Raw genomic sequence first — 21,618 nt, 5'->3', positions numbered from 1 at the left:
CGCATTCCTTTCAATTATTTTAAAAAGATAAAATGGGTTCTTTGGTGAGTTAGATAGTGCCACTACTGGTCGGCATGTTGTTCTATCATTAAATACCATTGAAAAATTGATTTTCTGGAAACTGACTGTCGATAAAAAATTTTAGTTTTTCGGAATACTTAAATTGTTCTGTTTTTATTCGAGTGCCACTGATGAGTCTGATGTAGACAAAAAAAAAGCAATTGGAATACCATAGTACAAGCTTTGTATCTTTCATGGGGCTCAAATTTGATAATTACGTTACTTACTTTTTCGGCTGATCATGTTCTTGTTGTTTAGTCTCTGTTGATGATTTTCTTGTTGTCGGTTTCTTTTCTTCCTCTGAAAGAAATATTCCTCATAAAATGTTCGGAGCGAATTCATTGTTACTTATATACAGTCATGAGTTTGTTGAATTTTGCTGAAATTCGGAATTGTTTATTCCTAAATGCCGATGTGTATATGCAATCGAGAAAACCATGCAATAGCTCCACTCTTAGTATAGAGTTATTACACCAGGTTTAATCCATCATTTTCTACATTTGAAAATGCCTATACCTAGTCAGGAATATGACAGTTGTTGTCCATTCGTTTGATGTGTTTTATCATTTCATTATGGACTTTCCGTTTTGAATTTTCCTCGAAGTTCAGTATATTTGTGGTTTTACTTTTTTCTTGACAATAAATGACAATAGTGATAAAAATTTTATAAGTTTAAAAAAAAAGCCTGTAAGCCTTGCCGCATCTAAATATATAGGGACTGCATCTTGAACTTGAATCTTGTTTTCTAGAGCAACTATATTTCAAAATTTGCAAACTGTCATTGTTTAAATCTATGACATTTGGACTCACATGGATAGTTGTCTAAATTACAAAGATGCCACATCTCAAAATATTTATGTTCAGTCAGATTTGTTTTTAATTTAGCAGTCATCGTTTTTTGCTGTTTGACGTCTTTTTTCGTTATTTGTTATTTTTCTTATGAATTGGTTTTACAATTTGTCATACCGGTGCCTTTTATAGCAAACTATAGATTACAAGTTGATGAAATTTATTGAATTTACTACTGTGACCTGTTATTGCATACATGTGATTTGTTCATATTACGGCAAACAACAGTTTTCAAAACACACAGTATATCATATGTGGATTACTTAAGTATTAACAACACAAATCCCTACACAATTTACAATAATATATTGAAAACTAGTGTGGCAAATTATTCGCCAATTCAATGCCCATAATAAAAAGAAGTTCTAGGTTAATGTGAAATTATGTTTAATAAAACATAGTTCTTGTCAAAGTTTTTTAACTAGTTTTTAAAAACAGAGTTGTTTTTTCTGATAAAGGACATGTCGGCTCAGCATATTACTGTGAAGTAGGGTCACATGTTGTTAAGTGTTTCTTACCTTTCATCGCTTTTTTTATCGTCTTTTCAAAATCACCACCTTGTTCAGTTCTGCATCTGAAAATGCAATATAAAGAACATATTTATATTATAAATAACACGCATATTTTTATAATTTCTTAGAAAACTGAATGACTTTGTTATTTAACAATACAAAGGACATATATATAAAACGTCTGAATAATAGTCAACGATTTTTCCCACGAGGGCGCTGGATCGTTACAAGTAACGATACATGTACACAATAAAATAAATTATATAAACGCCTAAAAAGTGTACATAACAACACCAATTACACAAAAAGGAACTATAAATGTAATTATTTATAAATATTTCGGATAACAGATATCCTTCGTCAGTCAGATTCTGATGTGAAATGAATCATCTTTGAGTCTCGTTAGATTAAACTTTTACTAAATCTTGAACTATATACAATAAAAAAAGTCAAACCGAACATCAGTTAAGACGCTTGCATCATTGCAAAAATATGTTGAATATGAAATAGGTTATATGACTAATTACATCAGAGAGTTCAATAAATGTTTTAAATAAAAATAATAATGTGCGATATGAACTAGCACAATTCTAAAGCTTTCACAGTGTCGATAATTATGATGTTACAAGAAAGATTGCGTCAATAAGAATTCCAAATAAACAGCATTGCACGGTCTTATTTCTAAATAAACAGCACTGAACGGTCTAAATTTCTAAATATTTCAGATTTGACAACTGTAGTGTAGTAACATTAGAGTCTGCGATGTTTAAAACAAACGGCCGTTTAAAAATAATAACACATTTTGACAAAGGACATATATATATATATATATAGATATCTAACACGCATGTTTTTATAATTTCTTCAAAAAGTGAATGACTTTGAACAAGAACAACATGTAAAACAGATGTAAGTGATACGCCTGTTCTCTGATGTTCTGCATTGATGTAAGTGACACACGTGTATTTGATGTAATGTACATATGTAAGTCAAACACATGTCGTCTAGCATAACCTACTCATTTACATAACACACATGTTCTTTGACATATAATTCCTTTTTCAGAGAAACACGTGTTCCTATAGTAATTTGAAATAAATTATTCGAAATACTAAAATTATGCTGTTCCCGTACATATATACACATAGCCTTTTTCGCTACATGTTTTTAAAATTTTCCGTGTTGTCCTCCCAACTGTTTTAATTTAGTTGCCCTTGATGAGTCTGGTGAAGAGAAAATAAAGTGATGGGAATACCTTAGTAAAAGCTTTGTATCTTTCATGAGTCAATAACTTAATAATTACATTACTTACTTTTTCGGCTGATCATGTTCTTGTTGTCTTGTTTCTGTTGATGATTGTCTTGTTGTCGGTCTCCTTACGTCCTCTGAAAGAAACATTCCTTATAAAAGTTGTTCAGCACTATCAACGTTTCTAATTGACCATCATGAATTTGTTGAATTATGCTGAAATTCTAAAATGTTTGTTCCTCGATGCCGTTACATTGGTAGATGCCATTGAGAAAGCAATGATAGAGCATCACTCTTGACAAAAGTGATGAAGTTGATATAAGCTTGAAATATAATGTTGACCTTGGTTTCTAGATAGATAGAGAATGCATCTTGAAATTGAAGTTTGTCTTTTAGAGCAATTATCAGATAAAATTTGCAAAGTGTCATTGCTTAACTCTTTGACATTTGGACGTAGATAGATGTCTTAATTTCAAAGATGTATTTTATAGCAAAGGATACATTTCAAGTTGATGAAATTTGTCGAATTTACTATGGTGACCTGTAATTGTTAACATGTGATTTGTTCACATAACGGTAAATAACAGTTTTCAAAACACACAGTATCTGCAATACTTAAGTCTGAACAACACAACACGTCAGCTTAGGTTACTTAAGTAAATCAGGATTACATGTTGTGAAATGTTTCTTACCTTTCTTCGGCGTTTTATCTGTCTTATCAGAGTTACCACCTTGTTCAGTTCTACAACTAAAAATGCAATACAAAGGACAAATATATATATATATATATGCATGTTTTGATAATTTCTTGAAAAAGTGAATGACTTTGTTATTTAACAAGAACAACATGTAAACAGATGTTAGTGATACGCCTGTTCTCTGATGTTCTGCACTTATGTTAGTGACACACGTGTTTTTGATGTACTTTACATATGTAAGTCAAACACTTGTCGTCTAACATAACCTACTCATTTACATAACACACATGTTCGTTGACATATAATTCCTTTTTGAGAGACACACGTGTCCTAATAGTTACTTGAAAAAGATACAATAACATATTTGATGAGTTCGGTGGGTGTTGTTAAGTCCAATCAGAAAATACCATTTACATGTTAAGTTTCTTGAAATTGCCGAAAAATATGAAATTATTCGAAATACTAAAATTATGCTGTTCCCATACATATGTACACATAGCCTTTTTCGCTACATGTTTTTAAAACTGTCCGTGTTGTCCTCCCAACTGTTTTAATTTAAATGCCCCTGATGAGTCTGGTGAAGATGAACAAAGAAATGGGAATACCTTAGTAAAAGCTTTATATCTTTCATGAGTCTATAACTCAATAATTACATTACTTACTTTTTCGGCTGATCATGTTCTTGTTGTCTTGTTTCTGTTGATGATTGTCTTGTTGTCGGTCTCCTTACTTCCTCTGAAAGAAAAATTCCTTATAAAAGTTTTTGAGCACTATCAACGTTTCTGATTGACCATCATGAATTTGTTGAATTATGCTGAAATTCTAAAATGTTTGTTCCTCGATGCCTTTACATAGGTAGATACCACAGAGAAAGCAATTATATAGCATCACTCTTGACAATAGTGATGCAGTTGATATAAGCTTGAAATATATTGTTGACCTTGGTTTCTAGATAGATAGAGAATGCATCTTGAAATTGAAGTTTGTCTTTTAGAGCAACTATCAGATAAAATTTGCAAACTGTCATTGCTTAACTCTATGACATTTGGACGTAGATAGATGTCTTAATTTCAAAGATGTATTTTATAGCAAAGTATACATTTCAAGTTGATGTAATTTGTCGAATTTACTATGGTGACCTGTAATTGTAAACATGTGATTTGTTCACATAACGGTAAATAACAGTTTTCAAAACACACAGTATCTGAAATACTTAAGTCTGAACAACACAAAATGTCAGCTTAGGTTACTTAAGTAAATCAGGATTACATGTTGTGAAATGTTTCTTACCTTTCTTCGGCGTTCTATCTGTCTTATCAGAGTTACCACCTTGTTCAGTTCTACAACTAAAACTGCAATACAAAGGACATATTATATATATATATATATATGCATGTTTTGATAATTTCTTGAAAAAGTGAATGACTTTGTTATTTAACAAGAACAACATGTAAAACAGATGTTAGTGATACGCCTGTTCTCTGATGTTCTGCACTGATGTTAGTGACACACGTGTTTTTGATGTACTTTACATATGTAAGTCAAACACTTGTCGTCTAACATAACCTACTCATTTACATAACACACATGTTCGTTGACATATAATTCCTTTTTGAGAGACCCACGTGTCCCTATAGTTACTTGAAAAAGATACAATAACATATTTGATGAGTTCGGTGGGTGTTGTTAAGTCCAATCAGAAAATACCATTTACATGTTAAGTTTCTTGAAATTGCCGAAAAATATGAAATTATTCGAAATACTAAAATTATGCTGTTCCCATACATACGTACACATAGCCTTTTTCGCTACATGTTTTTAAAACTGTCCGTTTTGTCCTCCAAACTGTTTTGATTTAAGTGCCCCTGATGAGTCTGGTGAAGATGAACAAAGAAACGGGAATACCTTAGTAAAAGCTTTGTATCTTTCATGAGTCTATAACTCAATAATTACATTACTTACTTTTTCGGCTGATCATGTTCTTGTTGTCTTGTTTCTGTTGATGATTGTAATGTTGTCAGTCCCTTTACTTCCTCTGAAAGAAATATTCCTTATAAAAGTTTTTGAGCACTATCAACGTTTCTGATTGACCATCATGAATTTGTTGAATTATGCTGAAATTCAAAAATGTTTGTTCCTCGATGCCTTTACATAGGTAGATACCACCGAGAAAGCAATGATATAGCATCACTCTTGACAAAAGTGATGAAGTTGATATAAGCTTGAAATATATTGTTGACCTTAACTTCTAGATAGATAGAGAATGCATCTTGAAATTGAAGTTTGTCTTTGAGAGCAACTATAAGACAAAATTTGCAAACTGTCATTCCTTAACTCTATGACATTTGGACGTAGATAGATGTTTTAATTTCAAAGATGTATTTAAAAGCAAAGTGTACATTTCAAGTTGATGAAATTCGTCGAATTTAACACAAGTGATTTGTTCACATAACGGCAAATATCAGTTTTCAAGCACACAGTATATGAAATACTTAAGTCTGAACAACACAACATGTCAGATTAGGTTACTAAAGTAAATCAGGATAACATGTTGTGAAATGTTTCTTACCTTTCTTCGGTGTTCTATCTGTCTTATCAGAGTCACCACCTTGATCAGTTCTACTTCTAAAAATGCAATACAAAGGAAATATATATACATAAAAAAACACGCATATTTATTATAACTTTGAAAAGTGAATGACTTCGTTATATAACAAAAGCACATGTTCTCTAATGTAGCATACTGATTAAAATAAACACCTGTTCTTTGATGTACAATTTGATTTGAGAGACACACGTGTTCCTACAATTACTTTAATAAGGTAAAATGGCATCTTTGATGGTGGGCATGTTGTTCCATCAATTAATACCATTGACATGTTCATTTTCTGGAAACTAATTGTCGAAAAACATTTGAATTTATTCGAAATATTTAAATATTGCTGTTCTCATGCATAGAATACTTTAGCATTTTTTGCTACAAATTTTGTTTTATAACAAAACAAAATGTAAAACACATGTGATAACATTAACGGTACCATTTTTTTGCACCAGATGCGCATTTCGACAATACATGTCTCTTCAGTGATGCTCTTGGCCAAAACATGATCAATCCAAAGCTTATATAAAGGATAAAGTGCTATAATCCAAAAGTTCCAAAAAGTATAGTTAAATCCTTGAAAGGAATCAGAGCTTTGCATGAGGGAGATACATTCCTTAATTTATAATAAGTAATACGCTTATTGTGATTTTGTGTACTGTTGTCAGTGACACACGTGTTATTGAAGTATGGTACATATTATGTAAGTCAAACACATGTTCTCTACCGTAACATACTGATTTAAATAATACACGTGCTCTTTGACTTTGACCTGTAATTCCGATTTGAGAGACACACGTAATCCTAGAATTACTTCAAAAAGAAAAAATGTCCCATCAATTATTACCATCGACATGTTCATCTTCTGGAAATGAACATGATGAACTTTCGATGAAATTAAAATTATTCGAAACACTAAGATTTGTCTGTTCAAATGCATAGATTACTTTAGCCTTTTTCGCTTCATGTTTTTGAAATTTTCGGTTTTGTCCTGCCAACTGATTTGATTTGAGTGCCACTGATGAGTACAAGCTTTGTATCTTTTATGAGTTTATAACTTGATAACTACATTACTTACTTTTTCGGTTGATCATGTTCTTGTGGTCCTTTGTCTGTTGATGATTTCCTCACGTCTTCTGAAAGAAACATTCCTCATAAAGTTTTCTGAGCGAATTCAATATTTTCATTTATTGGAATTATGCTGAAATCGCTATATTATTTAAACGTCGATGCATATCTATAGAAAAAAGTATAATTCACAAAAAATACTAAACTCCGAGGAAAATTCATAACGGAGGTCCCTAATCAAATGGCAAAATCAAATCATATCTTCTAATCATGTTCTTTCATGCTAGTTAATAAAAACGGATTTTCCGTATAAGGGGCATGTTAGCTCAACAAACTAAAAGTGAATCATAAAGACGTATTAAGACGTGTTTCATACCTATCGCCACCTTTTTGCTCTTATCAGAGTCAGTTTCTTGTTCTTTTTTATCTCTGAAAATGTGTAAAAAGGAAAGATATTTAACAAGCATATTAGTTAAAAATTATGGGAACAGCAAATATCTATGTTATACGAAGTTTAACGTTTTTAAAAATTTATCGAAAGCGAATCTTAAAAATCGTAGAACAGAACTATGTGTCAAAATGTAGAATTAATTTTATGTCTAACAGTTAGTAGCAATAAATGTACATGCGTATTATACAGATGTATGTGATTCACGTATTCTCTGACGTTTACATGGTATAATCACTAATATGCCAATTTGAGGGTTACTCTTTCGAATGGGAGGTATTAACCCCGTTTTAGTGACATACCTATTCGTTGCAATCAAATGCAAATTTCATTGAAAAATATAATCTATGATATAACATTCGTATTCGTGTTCTCTTCGTATTGTTCCGATGTAAGAGGTACTGTATCATAACAATGCATATCAAATTATAATTTATTATTATTTGATGAGTTTTTACCATTATGATAATGATTACACTTTTATACTTACTTTTTTAGCAGATGATATTCTGATGATTCTGCCTCTGATGATGATTTCCTCTTTGTACTCATCCTGTTGTTTTCCTGCATGGAATATTGTTCAATAGGTTGTCCGAGCACATTCGTTATTTGCAATATACCTTTATTAAATTGAAATAGTACTTAAGTTTTTATAATTTATCTCATTCGATGCATTTTCATAGATTAAACCCTGATAAGGGTTATACAAATGAAATAAAAAGAATACACGTTAAGGAACTAGAGTTGTTAACTTACTTATCTAAATGTAACTTGAGTATTGGACGTCCGGTGAAATATAACTTTTGAAGAGTTTAGTGGTCTGTTTTGATACTCTTCGTCTTAAAAATGTTAAAGGTTTAATTTGAAATTGTCTATTGCTATCATGAATCATTCTAAAACTTAGTGTTGTATTATGTGTAATTATTGATTGACTCTTTGTTTCAATCGGAAAAGTGCAACAGTTAAGTCTATTCCGGATCCTGATGTCATTACAAAAAAATTATAACAAAGGTTTATTCAAAAAGGGGGAGGTAAAAAAAACTGACAAAATCAAAATGAAACTAAATATAACCTATTGGATAACACATTAGGTAAAGAGAGGCGAAAGATACTTTCAACTGATTTTTATAGTTCGTTCTTATGTTGTACTGTTATACCACTGTCCCAGGTTAGGGGAAGGGTTGGGATCCCGCTAACATGTTTAACCCCGCCACATTATTTATGTATGTGCTTGTCCCAAGTCAGGAGCCTGTAATTCAGTGGTTGTCGTTTGTTTATGTGTTACATATTTGTTTTTCGTTCATTTTTTTACATAAATAAGGCCGTTAGTTTTCTCGTTTGAATTGTTTTTCATTGTCTTATCGGAGCCTTTTATAGCTGACTATGCGGTATGGGCGTTGCTCATTGTTGAAGGCCGTACGGTGACCTATAGTTGTTAATGTGTGTGTCGTTTTGGTCTTTTGTGGATAGTTGTCTCATTGGCAATCATACCACATCCTCTTTTTTATATATTCAAAATCATAAGTCGAAAAAGTAACACCTTGGCATGAAAAAAATGACCAACAGACAAACAACAGCAAAACTAAAGCACAACAAGAAAAACTAACGACAGAGCAACACGAACCCCAGCAAAACTAGAGGTGATCTTTAGTGCTTCTGAAGGGTTAGCAATTCTCATTATTCAGTATAATGTTAGTCCCTGTACATATATTCATAATAGGCGTGTATGTATACTGTTGTTTGTTACGCTTCAAAATCTTTCGTAATTCACTTTCTAAAATTTTATAACTGAGTCTTATAAGGTAGTCCACTTTTCTGTGGAAAGACCTATTGAATTTGTTTTGATTATTCACAAAATTTTGTTCTTGCGTATAACTTTTGTTTCGCAACATTGCGCTTAAATATTTGGTATATGTTTTCGGACAGTTGATACCCTTTTGATTTTGACCAGCTTAACTGAACAATATTCTTTATAAGAGTTATCTCCCCAAATACTGTTAACTTGTGTATGCATCCCCTTCGTAACCGTAAATGAAATTGAAAAAAAAATATTTCAAAATGGCTCGTTTGATCACCAGGATGCTTCTATCAATTTCAACAGAAGCGATACAGAGATTCAGGTGAGAGTTATTTCCCCTTTTGTATTTGACATGAGTAGTATACAAATATAACTCATGAACCGTAAGTGATAGAGACCTAGGGTATTCTGATTTGAGGTCCTTGGTCCACCAACAAGAAAATTGTGGCAAAGTCAAAGGTCAAGGTCATTTTCCATATTTTATCATTAGATCAGTGTGCCTCTTATCTAATAATATAAAAGCTATATAAAAAAAGAACTGATGCTAATTGTTCGGGTGGTTGAGCCAAACTAATGGTACATTTAGTCGGAATCGATCTGATTATATCTTATGGGAGTTATTCCCTTTATATTTTAAAATTCATTGTAAATGGAATATAACTTCCTTGCGATACGGAATAAAGCCAAAGCATCATTTGCAAAGAGTTGGGTGACACATAGACCTGAAATTTATCAACCGAAAGGGACCTTGTGCAAACCGGTAATAGCTATGTTTTATTCATTTTTTAATCAGCATGAAGAAACCTATGGTTAAAAGATAATAGCAAATTTTAGTGAACCGTAAGTAGCATCTTATCAATTGTTTGATATTTAATGCGAAAGGACCTTCACTTCTTCTCTGAACAATTGGTTTTTAAGTTAATCCATATTTCTTATTTTATCATTTTAGAATTGTCCAAAATTATACATGTCGAATAGTAGGCTATTTTGAATTACTTTCACTTTTGTGTACACATGCATTTTATTAAGAGTGTAATCATTGACCTGATTTTGCAAATGTTTTCAGAAAATATTGTCAGTTTAAAATTCAGCACATAATTAAGTGCTCTTAACCAGAAATACTGCATTATCTACTATTTCATTATTCTAACAAACATATTAAAGTTATATTATATATCATCGGTACAACGACATCATTCATGAATATGAATTAAGGTCATTATATGCATTATACGTTCAGTTATGTAACATTCTATCTTAAATTGTTATATTTTAAACAAAGTATATACAACATAAGGATAGTTTATTTACATTTATTCATAATAATTATATATATATTTATACATTCGTTTGTTATGTTGAATAATCTTTCATAATTTAACTTACTCAAATTTTATAACTGCTTTTTCAATATTAATCCATATTTAATCTTTTATCGTTCTAGAATTGTCCAACAGTGTGAACGTGTCGATTCTGAGGTAATTTTTTTTTACATAAGTGTACACGTGTATTAAATTAAGAGTGTTTGCCTTGACCTGATTTTGCTTATGTTTTCAGAAAACAATGTCAGTTTCAAATTAGATCCTTGAGCATCTTGAGTGAACAGCTGTTTTAATACTTGAGCAGTATTTGTTTTTGAAACATTTTGCGCACACTTCAAGTTATAGAGCACACATTAAACTTATTTATTCAATTGATAATATTAACTTCTGATAAATATGCTTTAATTAGTTTAAAGTCATATGAAACGAGTGAGTGGTGAAAAAGAATGTTTATCCAATTCTTGAACCAATGCATGTATATATCATACACTTAGTCCTCTGTGCACGATTTTATCATTATTTTCGCAAATATATCATATAATCGTCAATTTTTTTTCTCTCTGTTTGTTATGATTCAACAAATATGGCTGCTCATTAAATGCCGTGTTTTGAAGCCGAGTTTTACCGATTGTCACCTTATAGTAAACAAATCACAAAAACATGGGTATTGAGCACGTGTTTAACATGTATAATCAGATATTTGTTTATTTCAATGACAGATCCATGCGTGTTGTGGTCACCGGATTTTTACGAGGAGGGTTACGCTCGGGTCACTATGCATACGGAAAATATGTCGGCGAATTGCTTCCTGGAAGCAAGCAATTAAAAATAAGTTAACTTCTTCTAAATGTGGACAAATTAAAGAACTTTCCTCAGAAAAAAGTATATTTACATAAGTTGTATAATGAAAACTATCCATTTAGTTATAAAAAAACATATGCATTATTTTTTTTTAATTTGAGATTTCTTATGACTTTAAAGTATGCTTGTTTTTATCTAGCAAAGTTTAGACTTTTGAAATATCTAAATAGTTTGTGACCCGGATTTGTTCCAGAGTTAAATCGATTTATGACTATTGAACAGCGATATACTACTGTTGCCTTTTTAAAATACGGTGATATTTAGAACTGCTATTTGAAAAACATCTGCTAACATTTCTTGGTGTTGGTTGGCATTACACGGCAGTTTTTCGATTTTTGTCCAATTTTTGCGGATAAGGTGTGAAAATTAGTCAAATGTAGGATAGATAGTCAGCACAAACAGTACTCTTTTGTTGAATATTTTCTCTTTGTACTCTGAAAGTATATTTCACGAACGGATGATCTTGTTTGCATAAATAAACCCTCTAGATGGGTCTTTTTCTGTATCGCTGATTTTTGCGGTGACCGTGAAGTTCGTATTGTTGTTTTGTCACAGTATCATTGGTGGAACAAACTATTTTAATTGAAATTCTGACATAACTTATTCTGTCCATACATCTTCTTTTGATATAAATAACGAAAAAGTGCAAGTTAAAGATTAAATTCGGACTCACACGGCATAGTGTTATAAGCTTAATGATCAAAATTATAAACAAACATTTTCATTATTTTAAATCACTAGCGCTCGGACGGATGTAAATAAAACAATTATTTCAATAATTGTGTAAAAACATTGAATAAGACAGAACAATGATCAAACGTCCAAAGATTCCCCTTATAACAATTAAAAGCTATGATAATGCATTATCCATAATTTCATAGTGTAAATATGGTATATGTATTTATCATATATTTAGTACAAAATAGTATACAGCAATTTTGTATATCTAATAAAGGTTCTTTTTTCCAGTCTGTATCACCTACCCTATATCGCATACCCCGTATCGCATACCAAATCCGTATCGCACACCTGGCATGACTGACGTCAACGGTTGACCTATGACGTCAAGTTGCTGCATTTCTAAAGCTTAGGAAAAAAATATTTTTATAAAAAAAAACGTCCTGTCATTTCAACTTGTTAAAGGAGGTATGGGTGTCTTCCTCCATCTTGGATTGTAAAAAACAGAGAATCAAAGGTCAAGATTTTCTATCAAGTCAGCAAAATTTGATGCAGGAATGCAGATATTTAATATGAATTTTCATTTGAAAGAACCAATTTATAAAAATATTACTTATAAATATTTTTTTTTTGCAAATGTTGATTAATTTTGGTTGTTTTTTGTTTGTTTTTTGAATTTGCATTTTAAGGGGAGATAACTCTAAAACAGTGTATTTCTGAAGAAATCTACATGGAATTTTCCTATTTTGTATTTTAGCCAGGAAAAACGTACGGTGACCCTATCTTTTCTTTTGATATTCTCAAAGCATTGTCTGAAAGCTATCTTTTCTGTAAGTATTTAACAATTCTATCATTTTGTTTAGTTTTTAATCCCAAAATGGTGTTTTTTCCTGTATAATCCATACAAAATGTGTCATTTTGTCACGTCCTGTAGCTTTAAAAAATGCGCGGTGACCTATCATTTTTATTATATTTTTCAACATGTATCAATAGATACTACGTTTTGGCAAAGTATGAACAAATTCTATCATTTTTATTTTAGACTCCCATACCACCTTAAATCGAAATATCTGAAGTTTTATTGTTTATTTGGTCATAATTTTCGTGAAGTTTGTTTCTAAAAAGTGCATTTTTACGATTTTAATTTGGTTTTAAAAAATATATGATAAACAGAATAAAACATGGCAAAATCCGTATCACACGCCGTATCTCCCTCAACCAATATTATCCCTCTGGCCTAAAGGCCCTCTGGCTGATATTGGTATTTCAGGATGATACGGCATATGATACGGTTTTTGCCATGTATTATTCTCTATATATCCAGTCATGTTGACGCCCTTAATGTTATACTCTATTCTTATAATTATCATTGTATTGTATATCGGAATGAAAAAAACATATGGAAAGCCATCCTCGAAACGAGATGAATTATCTTATAGAGGACACTCAGCACCTAAACCAATTACATTTGTTTGATAGTTTACTTATGTGCGGGTGGAGAGCAAGACAGTTCCATATTTTTATATTAATTTTCTACATTTTTATAGAGACACCAAATTCATTTCTTCAAAACCTCCAACAAGCCAAACACATCGTATGTATTACTACGCTTTTCTCGTTAAGCTCTAGCAAACACTACCAATTGCAGAAATAGTAAAGAAAAATATGTTGTATAGACCGTACAAAGATTTTATTGCATAATCAAGTGCAGTGTACCATAAATACTGCAATGTCCAGTAAAATAAATAATTATCCTTTTCTACATTTGCGCCTATTTACTTTTTTTTATTCAATTCTATTTTTCGTATTTATTTGATTATGTTTTTCATTATCATTTTATTTATATTTATAGTTCTGTTGAACCCTTTAACTCGACTTTTGATAAACTGTTTCGACCGTAAGTTCATTTTTTATTTTATTTAGTTCAATACAGTTTGAATACCATTTTTCGTTTTTTCCGGCCCTTTTTAATGTATCTTTACATGAATAAAAATAAATTTAATGTTGATATTGTAGCCAAGTGTATTTCCACGGCTTTTAGAAACACAAATATGACCTACAGGTTTAAGATCATTTGTTATGATAGGAAAATAATTTGTCACAAAAACAACTGTAACGAAATAAAACAATGGTTCCAGAATAATAGCATGTGTGCAATCAGAACTCAATGAAATTCCAATTAAACTAAATTATATAAAATTCTGAACCTTTTCCCTATGTTATTATTCTAACAAAATAGTTAATGTCATCTAATTGAAATATATCGCTTGTTGATTTTACAAACAATTCATTTATGAAATAATAATGTCCCGAAAATATCAAGACAGGCAAAACTAGATTACATACGAAACAAAACTAAAACGCCAATGTTAAGCAAAAGAAAAACACTTAAAAATTAGTATAAGCAAAAAAAAAACAAAAACCAAGCATTGATAGCAAAGCATATAAAACTCAACGGAATGCTTACCTCTCACTTAGATGCAAAGGTCAAAGCAATATTACAAGTTCAAATAAAATTCTATATATCTATTCATAAGATGGGATCAAACATTACTCATCATTCAGTATAATTCTAGTTCATGTACATTTATTTATAATAGCATGAATAGGCGGGGCTCATATATATTTATACAGTTGTTTGTTAAGCTGAATAATCTTTCATAATTACTTACTCTAATTTTATAACTGCATCTTATTTAATCCACATTGATCCTTTTATTATTCTAGAATTACTTAAAATTATACTTGTCGAATCGTATGATATTTTGATTTAATTTCACATTTGTGTATACATGTATTACATCATGTGCATTAAAAGTATGCCTTGACCTGATTTTGCTAATGTTTTCAGAAAAAAATTGTCAGTTTCAAATTATATCCTTGAGTGAACAGCTGTTTTGATACTTGAGCAGTATTTGTTTTTGAAATATTTTGCACACACTTAAAATTATAGAGCACATATTAAACTTACTTATTCAGTTGATAACTGTTATTGATAATATAAGCTTTTGATAAAGATGCTTGTTGGTAAATTGTGATTCGTTTCTTTCATTCAAATTTGAGTCTATATTTTATAATAACCGACACATGGCTAATTATCTATAGATGTATTTATAAAACCGGATGTTGTGTCTGTAATTAGATATTCTTTCGTCTACAATACACATCATGAGAGCAAGTTCATGTTGTTATTCTACCTGAAGCAATTCCTAATGAGCCTTTCTGTCCGATTATACAACACAAATAACAATGCTTTAATGAGTTCAAAAGTATTCTTGTTTTTATTTATCAAAGTTTTGATTTCAATAGTTAAATACTGTGATATTTAGAAATGCTATTTGCAGAACATCTGCTAACAATTTATACATTTAGTTAGCATAACACGGATGTTTTTCGATTTTTATTCAATTGTCGCAGATAAGGTGTGAAAATTAGTCAAATGTATGCTAGAAAGTCAGCACAAACGGGACTCTTTTGTTGACTTTTTTTCTCATTATACTCGTAAAGTATATTTCGCGAACAGCTGATGTTGTTTGCATGAATACAACCGCATTTTTGCGCCTGTCCCAAGTCAGGAGCCTCTGGCCTTTGTTAGTCTTGTATTATTTTAATTTTAGTTTCTTGTGTACAATTTGGAAATTAGTATGGCGTTCATTATCACTGGACTAGTATATATTTGTTTAGGGGCCAGCTGAAGGACGCCTCCGGGTGCGGGAATTTCTCGCTACATTGAAGACCTGTTGGTGACCCTCTGCTGTTGTTTTTTATTTGGTCGGGTTGTTGTCTCTTTGACACATTCCCCATTTCCATTCTCAATTTTAACCTCTATCTGTGTCTTTTCTTCAGTAGCGCTGGTTTATGCGGTAACCGTAAAGTTTTTTTTATAGTTTTGTCACAGTATCATTGGTGAAACAAATTACTTTATTTCGAATTCTGAGAAAACTTATTCTATCCATACATCATCTTTTGATATAAATAACGAAAAAGCGCAAGTTAAAGTTTAAACTTCCGACGCACTCTGCATGGTGTTATTAGCTAAATGATTTAAATTATAAACAAACTGTTTCATTAATCAAAATTACTAGCGCATGTAGCGCTCGAATGAATTTAAATAAAACATTGATTTCAAGAATTGTGTAATAACATTGAATAAGACAGAACAATGATCAAACGTCCAAAGATCCCCCTTATAACAATTAAAAGCTATAATGATGCATTAACAATAATATCATGGTGTAAATATGGTATATATCCAGTCACGTTAATGCCCCTAATGGTGTATTTTATACTTATAATTACTATTGTATTGTATCTCGAAATGAAAAAACATTTGGATAGCCATCCTTGAAACGAAATAAACTCTCTTATAGAGTACATCACCTTAACCAATCACATTTTTTAAAATTTTACGTATGTGCAGGTGGAGATCACGAGCAAGACAGTTCAGTATTTTTATGTTTGTATATCATTAATGAGACACCAAATTCATTTGTTCAAAACCTTAAACAACCCAAACACATCGTATGCATTAATACGCTTTTCTGGTTAAGCCCTAGCAAACGCAAGTAATGAAGGAATTGCAGAAGTAGAAAAGAAACATATTTTGTTAAATCTTAAAGATTTGCATAGACCGTACAAAGATTTTAATAAGTTGCTGTGAACCATAAATACTGCAGTGTCCAGTAAAATAAATATTTATCCTTTTTTACACTTGCTCCTATTTACTTTTTTATTTAATTCTATTTTTCGTATTTATTTGATTATGTTTTTCATTAACATTTATTCATATGTATAGTTCTTTTGATCCCTTTAAATCGACTTTGGAAAAACTGTTTCGACCCTAACTTAAGTTTTAAGTTTCTTTAATTTAATACAGATTGAATACCCTTTGGTATTTTCCAACAAATTTTCATGTATTTCTACATAAATTAAAGTAAATTTACTGTTGATATTGTAGCCAAGTGGATTTCCACGGTTTTTTGAATAAAAAATATGACTTCTCAGGTCTAAGATAATTTATTATGATATGAAAAAATAATTTGTCACAAAAGCAACTGTTACGAAATAAAACAATGGTTCCAGAATAATAGCATGGTTGCAATTAGAACTCAATAAAATTCTAATTAAACTTAATTATATAAATTCTGAGCCTTTTCTCTATGTCATTATTCTAACAAAGTAGTAAATGTCATATAATTGAAATATATCGCTTGTTGATTTAACAAACTATCCAACATTGTTCAATTATAAAATAATAATGTCCCGAAAATATCATGACAGGCAAAACTAGATTACATACGAAACAAACTAAAACGCTAATGTTAAGGAAAAGCAAAACAATTAAAATTAGTATAACCATACAAAATAAAAAGCAAAAAAAAAATAAAGCATTAATAGCAAAGCATATAAAACTCAACGAAATGCTTAGCTCTCACTTAGATGCAAAGGTCAAAGCAATATTACAAATTTAAATAGAATACTGTATATCAATTCATAGGATGGGATCAAACATTACTCATCATTCAGTATAATTCTAGTTCATGTACATTTATTTATAAGGTGTGGTCACGTTTCTCCAACATTTGGTAATTAGACTAAAACAACATCAAGGATTATGGGGTCCTATTAAGGACTGGATCTTGATATCTACCTGTAATTCACCTGTTCTTGACCAAAATATTGTTAAAAAGGCATATATTTTTTAAAGATATATATATTTAATAGTCTCCCAAAATTGTAAAAATCCATATAGTCTTACACAGTGATGTAATTTTTTATTTTATATAAAAAAAATGTGCATGATATAGACTATGAGACAACTCTCTGCAAGAGACCAAATGAAACAGAAGTTAACAATTATACATAAAAAAGAAGATGTGGTACGATTTCCAATGAGACAACTATTCACAAGAGACCAAATTACACAGACATTAACAAATATAGATCACCGTAAGGCCTTCAACAATGAGCAAAGTCATACCGCATAGTCAGCTTTAAAAGGACCTGAGAAAACAAATGTTTAACAATTCAAACGAGAAAACTAACGGCCTAATTTATGTACAATATAATGAACGAAAAACGAATATATTACACAGCAACGACAACCACCGAATTACAGGCTCCAACACTCCCCTTATCTTGAGACATTGGTGCAACAGAACAGTAAAAGAACTGTACAAAAACAAGCAACAAATAATCTAAGACTAAATTATCAATCACTACACATCCAGTATCCGTTACCGTACGGCCGGAAGCATTTTTTTTTTTGCTTTTTTTTCATAATTTTGTTCTCTATATTTCATAATAATGTATTATAGATTACAATGTTGCGATCTTGAATAAAAATTAACATTTTATATTTTGAGAGCTATGAAGAATTTATATATCTTGAGTCATTAATCTTATATAAAAGTACAAAACGCAGCTTATTATCACCGATACAGTTTATTCAAAATTCTTAGTCAACTTGCATTAATTGTCCAAAGCTTAAGCAACAAATCGAAAATACTAGTAGTGCACAATATTCACCAAGCCAGTTCCCACAGTTAAACACTAAATAGATCACGACGCTACGTGATGTACCCATTTGTATCAGCTCCGTTTTCGTGGAAAAAGTGGACAGATATACGACTGACTATTTCATCTGCTAAGACAGCATACCACGAAAACTGGCTTCGGCTCTAGTGATATACAGACAGAACGACTAGGTAGATATATTGTTCTTCGCACTAGAAGACAATCGCTTTGGTGACTTTTTACATACATAAAACTTGGCTGTTTTGCATCGGTTTAGATTTTAACATCTACATGTAACACAAATACAAAAATATATCAAGTAATATAATAAATTACTAAAATGAGGTACAGTCAGTGAACATTTCGATTTTTCATGTTACTTTTAGTTTTAATGAAAAAAAATCTTTTAAAAATAATAATTTCGAGATTATTTCTTCATAATTTTTTATGAAATTTTCAGTTTGATTAGAATTTCCCTTGATTATTGGATGTTTTTCTTGAATAACCTTTTTAATTTTGTAAATCAAATACGGATGAAAATAATTACGTAACCGTTTCGGGTTATACTCGACCAAAAATATATGGTTTGTTAATGTTTAACTTTTGATATAAATATTTTTTAACAATATCCCTTTTTACAATATTTGAGTAAGACCTGATATTGGTGAATTACAGGTAATTATCACGATGTCAGTCCTTACGAGGACCCCCTAATCCCTGATGTTGTTTTAGTCTAATTATCAAATGTTGGAGAAACGTGACTAAACCATTTATAATAGCATGAATAGGCGGGGCTCATATATATTTATACAGTTGTTTGTTAAGCTGAATAATCTTTCATAATTACTTACTCTAATTTTATAACTGCATCTTATTTAATCCACATTGATCCTTTTATTATTCTAGAATTACTTAAAATTATACTTGTCGAATCGTATGATATTTTGATTTACTTTCACATTTGTGTACACATGTATTACATTAAGAGTGTATGCCTTGACCTGATTTTGCTAATGGTTTCAGAAAACATTGTCTGTTTCAAATTAGATCCTTGAGTGAACGATGTGAACAGCCGTTTTAATACTTGAGCCGTATTTGTTTTTGGAATATTTTGCGCACACTGAAAGTTATAGAGCACACATTAAACTTATTTATTAAATAGATAACTGTTATTGATAGTATTAGCTTTTGATAAAGATGCTTTAATTAGTTTAAAAGTATTTTTGTTTTTATTGATTAAAGTTTGGATTTCAAAACAGTTAAATACTGTGATATTTAGAACTGCTATTTGCAGAACATCTGCTAACAATTTATATATATTTGGTTAACATTACACGGATGTTTTTCGCTTTTTATTCAATTTTGGCAGATAGGTGTGAAAATTAGTCAAATGTATGCTAGAAAGTCAGCACAAACGGAACTCTTTTGTTGACTTTTTGTTCTCATTATACTCATAAAGTATATTTCGCGAACGGCTGATGTTGTTTGCATGAATAAACACTTTGTGTCTGTGTCTTTTCTTCAGTAGCGCTGGTTTATGCGGTGAACGTAAAGTTCTTTTTATAGTTTTGTCACAGTATCAGGACTTATTTTACTGTCTCGTAGTTATTAAGACGGACCTGTAACTCTGCCGTAGTTTGGCTTTGGGTGGGACGTTTTGGCTGTGAATAATAGAAATGAAGTTTCTATATTTTAATATGCCGCAACACCGAAGTCATGTATTACAATTAACAATACATAATAATATATATACAAACATAACAAATATAGATAAAGAATAATTGAAGAAGTTTTCATAATATGTATATAAATAAGCGGTTGACCTTATGAGGTTAACATCCTAAATTATGTAAATAAGTTGTCCATTTAAACTTGATAATAGAAAGAGAAATAATGTTCTAGTTTATTTAATTAAATATTGCATTAATTGTTTATCTGATATTGACACAACTTTGCATAAACATTCAAACCAAGTAATTTAATAATTCGAATTAATTTTGCTTTTGAATAAATAATAATATAAACATAATTTATCTTTATCGAGTACTCAGTTTACTGCTTAAAACTTAACGAAAAATAGTTCAACTAACCTGTGAATAATAGAAATGAAGTTTCTATATTTTAATATGCCACAACACCGAAGTGCCTAGTGTTGGGCGAAACAGGTTTATATAGTACTTTCGTTAGCAATAAACTGAGGCCCATTTAAGTTATTTGTTTAATACTTTTGCTAAAAGCTTATAATAATTTCTTAATAAATTTCCTTCTTTTCTCCTCACATTTTTGTTGTTGGAAACACCCAACTGACCGCTATTTAATATACATGGACATCACATATTTTGTTTGATGTATTATTTAATAATTCTTAACTGGATAAGGTTCAATCCATATATCAATTGATTTATCTGTGTATTCGATTTGACCGAAGAAAAGTTGCATAACAAACTTGTAAAGTGTTTGACTTAGCTTGAGGCTTCACATGTAATATTGACCTTTAACAACATTTATCTATAGTGACCGTTATAACGTAACTAACTTTATTAAGTATATTTGCCAAATGAATTTAATCAATTCTTTACAACTTTAATTTAAAGTCGCTTTAATGTAAAATATTCTCAAATTATGGATTGTCCGTTTTACCAAAATTAAAGTAAAATTTATTTCCTCACAACAGTATCATTGGTGGAACAAATTACCTTAATTCGAAATCTGAGATAACTTATTCTTTCCATACATCTTCTTTTGATATAAATAAGGAAAATTGCGAGTTAAAGTTTAAATTCCGACGCACTCTGCATGGTGTTGTTAGCTTAATGATTTAAAGTATAAACAAACTGTTTCATTATTTAAAATCACTAGCGATCGAATGGATTTAAATAAAACATTTATTTCAATAATTGTGTAATAACATTGAAAAAGACAGAACAATGCTCAAACATCTAAAGATCCCCCTTATAACAA

At 30.5% G+C, this 21,618-nt stretch overlaps 1 protein-coding gene across 3 annotated transcripts in view; it reads right to left on the bottom strand.

Annotated features, from left to right (window-relative positions):
* The window catches only part of LOC143054710 (uncharacterized), a 36,123-nt gene extending 14,802 nt beyond the window's left edge, over positions 1 to 21,321 (bottom strand). For 2 of the 3 annotated variants that reach the window (XM_076227728.1, XM_076227727.1), the window contains exons 1-12: positions 20,748 to 21,321; positions 7,973 to 8,102; positions 7,411 to 7,463; positions 7,045 to 7,102; positions 5,937 to 5,992; positions 5,330 to 5,402; positions 4,658 to 4,719; positions 4,030 to 4,102; positions 3,362 to 3,417; positions 2,734 to 2,806; positions 1,428 to 1,483; positions 288 to 360 (exon numbers count right to left, since the gene is read on the bottom strand). In XM_076227728.1, the coding sequence (XP_076083843.1) occupies positions 288 to 360; positions 1,428 to 1,483; positions 2,734 to 2,806; positions 3,362 to 3,417; positions 4,030 to 4,102; positions 4,658 to 4,719; positions 5,330 to 5,402; positions 5,937 to 5,992; positions 7,045 to 7,102; positions 7,411 to 7,463; positions 7,973 to 8,052 (713 nt within the window). In that variant the 5' untranslated portion in view covers positions 8,053 to 8,102; positions 20,748 to 21,321. The remainder of the gene's footprint in view (positions 1 to 287; positions 361 to 1,427; positions 1,484 to 2,733; positions 2,807 to 3,361; positions 3,418 to 4,029; positions 4,103 to 4,657; positions 4,720 to 5,329; positions 5,403 to 5,936; positions 5,993 to 7,044; positions 7,103 to 7,410; positions 7,464 to 7,972; positions 8,103 to 20,747) is intronic. The other variant, XM_076227729.1, reaches the window with a different exon arrangement.
* Positions 21,322 to 21,618: the final 297 nt, after the last annotated feature.

This window comes from Mytilus galloprovincialis, chromosome 12 (assembly GCF_965363235.1).
Source record: "Mytilus galloprovincialis chromosome 12, xbMytGall1.hap1.1, whole genome shotgun sequence".
NCBI classification, from domain to species: Eukaryota; Metazoa; Mollusca; class Bivalvia; order Mytilida; family Mytilidae; genus Mytilus; species Mytilus galloprovincialis.
Note: the sequence above shows the minus strand (reverse complement) of the source record. Positions and strands in the feature narration are given on the sequence as shown.